We start from the raw sequence: 9,932 nt of genomic DNA, 5'->3' as shown, positions 1-9,932 counted from the left end.
CCCTTAATATATTTTCATTTTTTGGAAAACTTGTTGAGGGAAGGTGTACAACTTACCTAAAAATATAAATTAAGACCTATATTTAATATTTTTAGCAATTATGGCTTGGCTATTCTGAGTAAAAGTATTTTTAGGAAATTTCCATATATTAAATTTTATAAATGTAAGATTTGCAGAATTTTCTGCTAAATATCCTTCCACCAAAAGAAATAGTCCCTCATATAATCTTGCTTCTTTGTAGATTTTTGAGCAGTTTTTTTTTGAATGTTAAAAAATTTACATATATTTCTTGTAAAACTATGGCCCCGGGGGTTATAAAAATTGAATTTTAATAAGTAGTTTTGAAGTAAAATTATGGCTTTGCATTCTTGAGAACAAGACTTTTAAAGAATTTTCCTATATATTTCTATGTAAAACTTTGGTACCTTAAACAGATTTGTCTCCCTAGCCCCGGGGGTCATGATTTGAACAAACTTGAATCTACACTATTTGAGGATACTTTCCTGGCACACATATATCCCTTGTTAACTTCCAGAGTTTGTTTATACCAATTTCTGTGTACAGAGAGGCAGACAACATTGGTTATGTTTGACATCCCTTGAAGCTAATATTCTCAGCACACTACATGACAAAAATCAACAAATGCCAGGTTTCAATTTTCAACCTTGTAACATTTCTTAGAAAATCACAAAAAATGAAGTTCATACATGTAGATGACTGAACAGAAGGATAGATTAGGCATACAGTATGTGCCATATGGTATACAAAAATTAAGATGGGCATATAAGAATAATGAATGGATTGTCTATTTATGCGTTTTCTACACTGTCAATAAAGAACTGCTTTTTCAAACAAATACAGTTGAGCCATGTTATTCTGGACACTTGTATTCCAAAGAAAATTATATGAATTAGTAAAGGGTTCAGACTACTAAAACACCCTGGGTATTTATAAATACCATCAGTTAACCTAGATATTGTCAAGAAGGTGAACCATCTGGATCACTGGCATCAAGGATAACAAGGGCCCACTGTAATTGTAAAGACAGCTTATTTTGAATGAATTCTGGTGATTGATCATTTTACAGAGACAAACATAATTTTGTTAAAAAAAATCAAAAAATTTCATTTACTGGTTGATAGTTGATATTATATTAATAAACTTTTGGCATTACATTGTACTCTGTTTTTATGCATTCAAAACAAAAATTAATATGTGAACTTCCAATTGCCATTCAGATTTATAATTCAAATTCTGTGGACAAAAAATTCTACATGTATACATGCTTCGTGCAATGGGCGATAAATTATCAGCAATCAGCTGCTGTAAGAGACATCACGATTGGGTGACACATCGATGCTGGGACTACTTTCTTCGCTGGAGCTGTATTTACCCCCATCAACCACCCCTTCAGAAGAGGAACCCATCTGAAAGAGTGCAGCCCGTTTATGTGTCGTACTGATTTCCCCGCGAAGAAATTTCTCCAGCTTGTCTACGCACGCATCCTGGTAGTCATGGATCCATCTACAAAAGAAATTTGCATTATCACTTTCACCTCATCATTATCCAATATAAGCTTTATATAATTAATTTTGCAATAAATTGTCAAAAAATGCTGTATAATAAACAAATTTCAAATGCATGTATAAAATTTGGTAGTTTTATTCATATTCATTATCATTAAAAAATCAAGAATAAAATTTTTTCTCCACACTGAGGTTACAATAAAGGTGAATCTTATGTTACTTACATGAAAATGAAGAAATACAAGGTTTAAGAAATAAACTTGCCTTATTCCATTGAAGAATGTTATCTGTCTCATGTCCTGTGGAAGCTTCTCAGATGGCGGCCAGTGAAAGCTGTCCAAGAGGGGAATGATGTTACAGCCATTTTCCATCGCTGCGACAATCTCCTGAACAAAAACAAATTACATGTATTGTACATATTATTTAATTTAAAGCCCACAAAGTACACAATACAGAGATGCATTTTTTGAAGTTTCTAATTAGCAAATTTGATAAATTGAGATTTAATTAAATTTCCTTAAAGCTGTAATATAAGGAATTTTTGTCCAATGGTGATAGATTTAAGAATTTTCAATTGTCAGTGCAAAGAAAATTTGAAAAGAAATGTGTTCTGTGAAAACAGAAAGTTGCTGTTCTCATATACATGTACATACATTAAGGGTACTGATGTATTTTAACTAAAATATACTCAACAAAAAAAGAAACGCATATTGTTTTACTCATCAAAGAAATTTTTAAAATGTACAAGGAACAACTATATTTTATATCATTGGATACCTGTGACCTATTTAAAGGACAATATGGGATTTTAAAACCCAAGTGTTAAATTATCTCCCTTGATTAAAAGTGTTTATGAAAGTTTTGTTTTTCATGATTTCTTCTAAATCGGATCTCTATTTTTGTTGATATTTTGGATTTAGAGAAACTGTTATCACTCCTATTAAACCCATATTTAAGATTTGATTGCAGTGTTGATGCTGCAATGCCACGCCGAAACAAAGGTGAATACAACCAGGCTAATGATGATACTAAATGGAGCTACGCAACAGGAAGTTGCAAGTGCATTTGGAATACATCAATCGGCTTTTAAGCCGTTAAACAAATGTCAGAAGACCAAGAATTGGCTATCCGCAGGTAACCACACCCAGGCAGGACCGTCAGCCCCCCCCTTTTTCAGCACCTCACACGATTCAGAACTGCTTTAAAAACTGCTGCTACAATTGCTGGATGTAAAAATCAGTATAAATGTGCATAAATTGTTCGCAAGAGACTGAGAGGAGCTGGTATTTGTGCAAGACATCCGTACATTGGAAATTCAGTTGCGCTTAGACGTCGCAAAAGACATATGGATGTTTTCGACCGTATGCCCCTAAAATTTGGAGGCGTTGACAATGACATAAACTTCACTTTTCTACTCGCAAAACAGGACATGTTTGATTTTTATCAAAACCCTCTAAAATCACTTATAAAATAGTAAGGAGTAAGCTGAAAACTTAGATTATCATGTTTAATCTGAATATGCGTTTCTTTTTTTGTTGAGTATAGTTCTTTTTCAGCTAGATTTACCTTGTGTACCCAGTCATTTTGTTCGTCATCCCCCATACACCTGTCCAGGGCGTTAGGAGTCAGAACTAGAATGAAGTTTTTGGCCAGTCTCACACTGTTCAGGAGATTTTCATCAAACTTTCCTGCCTTCAGCTTCTCAATGTCCAGAAATACAGAGAATCCTCTCAGCTGGAGGTGTACCTTCAGTAAACTGGAACAAAGCAAATTCAGGACTGTGTAAAAAAACATTATGCATCCTATCATTCATCATATGAATACAAAGTTTGCTCTCGTCTAAAAATTAAACATCTTGGCACTAAAAAAAAAAACTCTTTATATTTTTGTAAATCTGATTCATTGGTATAAAGAAAGAAAATAAGTATATCTAAATATTAATTAGCAAAGCTGAAATAAATTGCTCTGCTCCACATTGCTGATGTATAAAAAGTGTTCACATTTTCTACGACAAGTCTCATTTACAAACAAAAGCTATTGAATGAATATTGTACCAGAGGAATTGAAAAATTCATTATTTTTACTTCTATGACCTATGCTACCATTGGGCAACGTCAGTAGTTACCAAACAGCCCACTTTCATTATTCTCTGACAATGATCGAATGTCCCCCATTACCTGGCGAGCTGTGACCCGTTGACCCGTCGGTAGCTGATGAAGACGTCGATGGGTCGGGAGATGGTGTTTGTCGATCCATCCATAGCGTCCACACTCTCCATACTGCTTTCTGAGCTCCTTGTGGCTGAAAAATGTCAACAATCAGTAAACTATTAATATGACAAGATATAAGCTTGTATATATAATTTTTTACTTCATTTTGTATTGAAAATAAATTTACATGTTAAAAATTATGCTAGAGATGAAATAAACATTTAAGAAAAACACATGCATCAACTTTATTATTAAGCATCAAAGTTTTTTTTTTAAGAACAATTAATCAATAAAACAGAAATGGCCTTAATTTACTTCTCACTGAAATTTTACAAGATTTTACTTATAATAAATAAATGTACATTCTGATCTGACCTATAATTTTAGTAACAGTACAAAGTATCTCAGTTTTAAAATGTATTTGTATTATCATAATCATAAGTTAATAGAGTACATCCTACTGCAAAATGAAATGCATCTGAATATCTTCCAAATAGATCTATTTATTATCTGGATTATATACATGTACATGTATGCCATGATTGAAAAATTCCTAGCCCCTTGATTCAGTGATCAGTTGAGATCAAATATTATTTATCTTTACCTCCACAAAACCTTTCATGGGAACATTACATGGATTTCTTTTTAATTCAACTAAAACAAAAATAAATTACATAACTCTAAATTGCTACAATTAGTTAAGAATTTCACCTGTGCTCAACTTCCAAATGAACATAACATTTTTTTTTCTTTACCAGACCAAGACCAAATTCTGATTTTATTCTGCACCTCTCATTGCAGAGGGCTAGGCCTTACTCAATCAAGTTATATAATAAGGTTTGCTCCCAGAGTTTGTGTTAATTTAGAATAAATCTTAAAACAAAACAATTATTGCTGTTTCTTCAGTCAATACAATGATTTAACAACCCTTAAAGTACAGTAATCTTTTAAAATTTTGTACCACCCCTGTCAACGTGCGATCGGCAACGCAGATCAAAACATTGAAGAAGAAAGTATTGTAGGGGGTAAATCTAAATAGTTTTGTATGTGCTGGAGTGTAACCAGCTGAAAATAAAATTAGAAAACATTTAACTTAGATAATTATCTACAGTTTAGGATTTACTGAGAGTAAGTTTGTTTCACAGTTTCTGTGCAAATGCTACCGATCAAATCGACAATGTTCAAAATATCGAATTTTCATGCTTTGAAATAGTTTATTGTTGTTATTACCTACGGACATTTGCTGCTTTTGTTATGTAACGGTTCTTGAAGGTATGAACTAAATGATTTTGAAATTAAGACTACATACATTATCTTAAAACAAATTTTAACTGGAAAATTTGACAACTGCGAGGCGATCGTCAACGACATGTATCTTTTTTAGGGATGTCAAAATTGTCAATAATTGATATTCGAATATTCGATAGTAGTATTCGAATATATTCGAATATTCGATAAAAGAAATACATCTTGCATTATAATATGTATATATTTTCACTCTTTTGTCAAGCAATATATACGTTTTATGTCATATTTTTGGAATAAAATTTCATGTAGAGATTTGTAAATGCACTTTAATCAAATTCTTAAAATATTTTACAGAATATTTGAAGAGTTTATATCCAAAATGTAATAAAGAAAGATTTTCCCCCGAAATTCAAAAGATTCTTTTAATAAGTTGTCAGATTAATTAATCATCTTACCAAAGTGTACACTGATAACCCTACAGATTTATACCACACAGAACAATTATCTAATGGAGAAACATTAAAAGCAATTACTTTTAGCTAATTAATTTCCTGATAATTATTTTAAATGATGTATAAACAAAAATGTGTCCTTTCAACAATACAAACTAATTATAAGTACTGGACACTGTTATATCTCTAATTAAATGATCAAATGAATAATTTATATCATTTTAATAGACACATTCTTCACACCTTTAAGGTAATCCAAGAGGAGTGTCTTTAAAAAAAATTATTTTGTTTTAAATAAAATCTTATTATTGGTCAACGATGAGAATTTGATTCAATTTCTGATAAAACTTCAGTTTTTGCCAGATTTTTTTTTTTTTTGTTGATGCTTGTATACTTAAAATCCGAATATTCGAATCATGAATTTATATTCGAATATCAACTCATCGAATGAATATTCGAATATTCGAATATTCGTTGACATCCCTAATCTTTTTATGAAGCGATCGTACAACATAGAAATAGCGATCGTACAACACACGAAATAAGAATAGCACAAATCAGAGAATCTTGTTGTCAAAAAGTATATTTTGATATACAATAGATATTTTACATTTAAATTAGGCAATCAGTCATTGTTATATACCTTTTTAACTCTTAAAATTGTTCTAATTAATACAGAAAATTGAAATTAACTGTGTAGATTAAAGAGATACAATTGAAAAAGAGTTTGATGGCTAACAAAAATGGAAAGTAGAAATTTTACCTCAATTTTCATAACAGTGCCACCCCCCCCCCCAAAAAAAAACCCTAAATATCTTAGATGGTTTATCATGCAAAGTTTAAGTAAAGGAACATTTTCTTAACTCAAAATTCAATTTTGAAAATTTGTTGTGTGGGATGGAGGGAGGGGGTGTTATGATTCAAGTTCTTGAACAACCAAATTTTATCCAAAAATTACCAGCTGCCTTACCCTGATTTAACTATATACTGCAAAAGGGGGACAACCAATCTATTGGTTTAGCCCCCCCCCCCCAATTTCAAATTGCCCCCCCCCTTCAATTTGCTTCCGACGCCTATGAAAGTAAAGTTTTCACCTCACCCCACCCCGATTCTACACTGTACATGTACGTGCATGATATTAAAATTTGCAATTAATTTTAAAAAAAAAATACTAAATATAATAACAGTTTTCAGTAAATAAAAAAAATATACTGTAATACATAATGCTGTTATACTAACACATGCGTGTACAACACATTTTTACTGAAAACATTTACTGAAAATATTCGGTAAAATTGCTAGGTATGCAAATTCCTTTGATCATTATTTTTAAAGTATTAATACATATTTTTTTTATTTTCTGAAAAAAATTCAGTTTTTGATATGTATGCCAACTCCTGTAATTGCACTGTCATTTCATAGACAATAAAACCTTTTTTTTAATATTGCTAAAATTCGGTCCTATAACACTCTATAGGTGTCTGTTTTAAACAATAATCAAATAATATCAAGTTTTAGGGTTCCATGGACTTTTAAATTTTGTTCTCTTAAAATACGGACATTTTTCAACTAATATACAAGAACGTCAGTTAAATTCGCTCTTTCCATCTCGAAAATCAAATGCTCGGTATCTCGTTCTATTTCGACAGACTTTCCACCCATACTACATGGCTATCTATAACTTTATTTCATTAAAAGTATTTTATAAATTTCAAGTTGCACGATCGCATATTTATCACATTTTCTTTGTTGTACGATCGCATATAGAGTCGTTGCCGATCACCAAAACGTTTGGCATGTGTGCACTTTAAACCATTATTTCAACGCTTTCTATGTGATGAAGAACTTCAAATCGGATTTAAAATTTATGATTTACCTATTTACAATGCAAATGTGCCTTTTGGACTGTCGGGTATATGTAATAAGGTAAGAAATGCCACTTGAACGAGCTTCATGGGTCACGTTAGGGCAGTAATGTTCAGGGAAAATTTGATTTTAACATAATATACGGTGATTTTTAATGCGTAGAGGACTTTTATGGTGTTAAACATGTCTAGTAGCATTGAAAAAGTCAGAAATGTTGAAGGAAAATTGCGAGGAAATAGGACAAAATAATGTTTTATTTAACCTCATCTTCCTCATGTAGCTGAATTTAACTATCCGCGTTGCCGATCGCATCTGCGTTGCCGATCGCGCGTTGACAGGGGTGGTACTCTTCAGGCAGTTTGATCATTTTTATGACCTCAAATACAGCAAATGAATATAATAATGTTTATATTTATATGTCATAAATGTATATTCATCTAGTGGGAATAAAATCACTTACTGTATATGTATAGTATGGAGTTATATTTATACATGTAGCTGTTTAATAATAATATTAATATGCTATAATTTAATTTTTGAATAAACTAATTATTAAAAACAATATCTGTAATAAAGAAAGATTTGAATGTCAATTTGATTAAAATTATATCTTTTGAATTCCCTAGCTCCTTTATTTGGTAATTGAGTGGACCACCAGAATAAAGAAACTATAGGAAGGTTTGATAATTAATCAGACCAATGTGTTTGCCTGAGTAATGTTTATTGTGTTGGTCTTATCTGCACTTAGAAAGTGCAAACAAGTACATGTATAATTGTATAGTAATATAAGTACATAATAATATAAGTACATATATAATTATATTCTTCCAGATATATACAAACATGTAATATGTGTTATTAGCTTGGTTTAATAACATTTTACTCCATGTAACAATTAAGTACGGTACAATAACCTGAAGTATTTCTCTAGGATAGTAAGTTGGGATTGCAGTGCAGAAGGAGATAAAGACAAAAAACAAAGTAAAACAAAACAAAACCCTGACACAATGCACAATCTAAACCACCAGGTATCAAGTGCACTTTGGGTTTTCAGAACATTGGTTGTGTAGGGGAAAGGGAAAGAGAGTCCCCAGCACAGCCAATTTTACTGTGGTATATTCTTATCAAGTTCTTTCTGCATGCTATAACAATCTAACTGAATCAATTTTTCTCTTTTCCAGAAAATAAGGGGTTTAATGCATTAAACAAGGATATATTTAATTAAAAGAGCATTAATTTGATCATATAATTTCACTTTCATCTATTCAGTAGATGTGTTTATCATTCTCATCAATTGATTGGTGACATGAAGTAAATCTGTGGTTCATTCTTAAAATAAAAAATTGTTCACAGAAACTAAAAGGCAAGTTCAGCATATTCAGACAACAATGATAAATATTCCAAAATCATCCGCTAATTAAAAATGATTGTCTAACAACCAAAAATAAATAATAAAATAAAATTTCATGAAATTTAAAAGCCTATATAGTTTAAATCTGAAATGTCAAGCTCAGTCAAGCATTTCCTGAACAATTAGAGAGATAAAACAAAACAAATTGTTTTAATCTCATCATTGCTCTATGGATTCCAGGTAAGGTGATTTTGAAGGAACATATTTAGCATTCACCGAGTTACCTTGTGTTTTAGCTTGGATATTGTACATGGAATCTTCTGTGAGAAAGCATAGGAAAAAAAGAGAGAAAAAAATCTACACCTTCCATAAAAGTGTAAATAAGTTTAACAAAAGGCAACCAAATCCACTTACATATGTAAATTCCACTAACAAATCATGTAAGTTGTAAATGAAGTTTTCTTTATTTCATTGCATGGTTTCCTCCAGAATGAATTCTGAACATATCCTTAGATGAATACCGATATATCTTTGTACTAATTTAAAGAAATCATAATTCACATATCATTACTGAATTTGCATGTCAATATCTTAATTTACCTAAAAAGAAAGAAATGTTCACAAATCCATTCCAGCAAATACAACAAATGGCAGATCTAGAAGCCAAATAAATGAAGAAGTTTTGACATTAAGAATCATAGCTTCTGTAGCTATTCACAGACTTGCTCTATAATAATTTTGAGAAGACAAAAAGAAATACATATATTGGTTTCCCAAAACAGATTTCCTCCTACCATCCTATACACATGGTACATGTAGATGTGGTTGCCTTTTCTTTACTTATAACAAATCCTTCACCCACTAGCACCAGAATTTTAAAGACACTTTTAATACCTCAGCGTCAAAGAGATGTTTGCAGTTAGGCCCTAGATAAAATTAATTAAGCAAATGAAACAAAACTTTAATTCACCGTGTGAGGAAAACTAAATTGAAAAATTAAAATTGCATGCAACGATTACATACACATAAGAAAAAAAGTTACATGTAAATTGTACCTGTAATTTAATCAATAATGAAAATTAATTAATTTCATATCTCTTGATCAAATTAATTAATAATTGATATATATTGAAACCATATAAATTGAAAAAGAAGAAAACAATTAAGCTTTGACATGCAGTTTTATGATTGTTTTGAAATAAATGGTGCACCTTTTACAAGTTATAATAAGGAAACATTATCAAGTACCTGAAATTTTCTGTGAAATCTTTTTTCTGTG

At 31.0% G+C, this 9,932-nt stretch overlaps 1 protein-coding gene across 1 annotated transcript; it reads right to left on the bottom strand.

Moving 5' to 3' along the window:
- Window positions 1-514: 514 nt before the first annotated feature.
- Window positions 515-9,926, bottom strand: LOC134264261 (NAD(+) hydrolase sarm1-like). The gene is made up of 6 exons (XM_062746552.1): window positions 9,902-9,926; window positions 8,938-8,973; window positions 3,704-3,827; window positions 3,093-3,282; window positions 1,791-1,912; window positions 515-1,524 (listed from the first exon to the last, which is right to left on the bottom strand). The coding sequence occupies exons 2-6, from the start codon at window positions 8,963-8,965 to the stop codon at window positions 1,317-1,319; spliced, it is 672 nt and encodes a 223-aa protein (XP_062602536.1). The 5' UTR covers window positions 8,966-8,973; window positions 9,902-9,926; the 3' UTR covers window positions 515-1,316.
- Window positions 9,927-9,932: the final 6 nt, after the last annotated feature.

This window comes from Saccostrea cucullata, unplaced genomic scaffold (genome assembly GCF_032062105.1).
Source record: "Saccostrea cucullata isolate Sc308-1 unplaced genomic scaffold, CSIRO_AGI_Scuc_v1 ctg11511, whole genome shotgun sequence".
NCBI lineage: Eukaryota > Metazoa > Mollusca > Bivalvia > Ostreida > Ostreidae > Saccostrea > Saccostrea cuccullata.
This window is presented reverse-complemented; position numbering and strand designations above follow the sequence as displayed.

Excerpts from the sequence above, each read along its gene's own strand:
- LOC134264261 (XM_062746552.1), bottom strand. The coding sequence starts at position 8,965 with ATGTACAATATCCAAGCTAAAACACAAG. Across the intron at positions 3,828-8,937 it reads TATCCAAGCTAAAACACAAG|CCACAAGGAGCTCAGAAAGC; the intron begins GTAACTCGGTGA and ends GACATTTTTCAG. Across the intron at positions 3,283-3,703 it reads AACGGGTCACAGCTCGCCAG|TTTACTGAAGGTACACCTCC; the intron begins GTAATGGGGGAC and ends GCTTTGTTCCAG.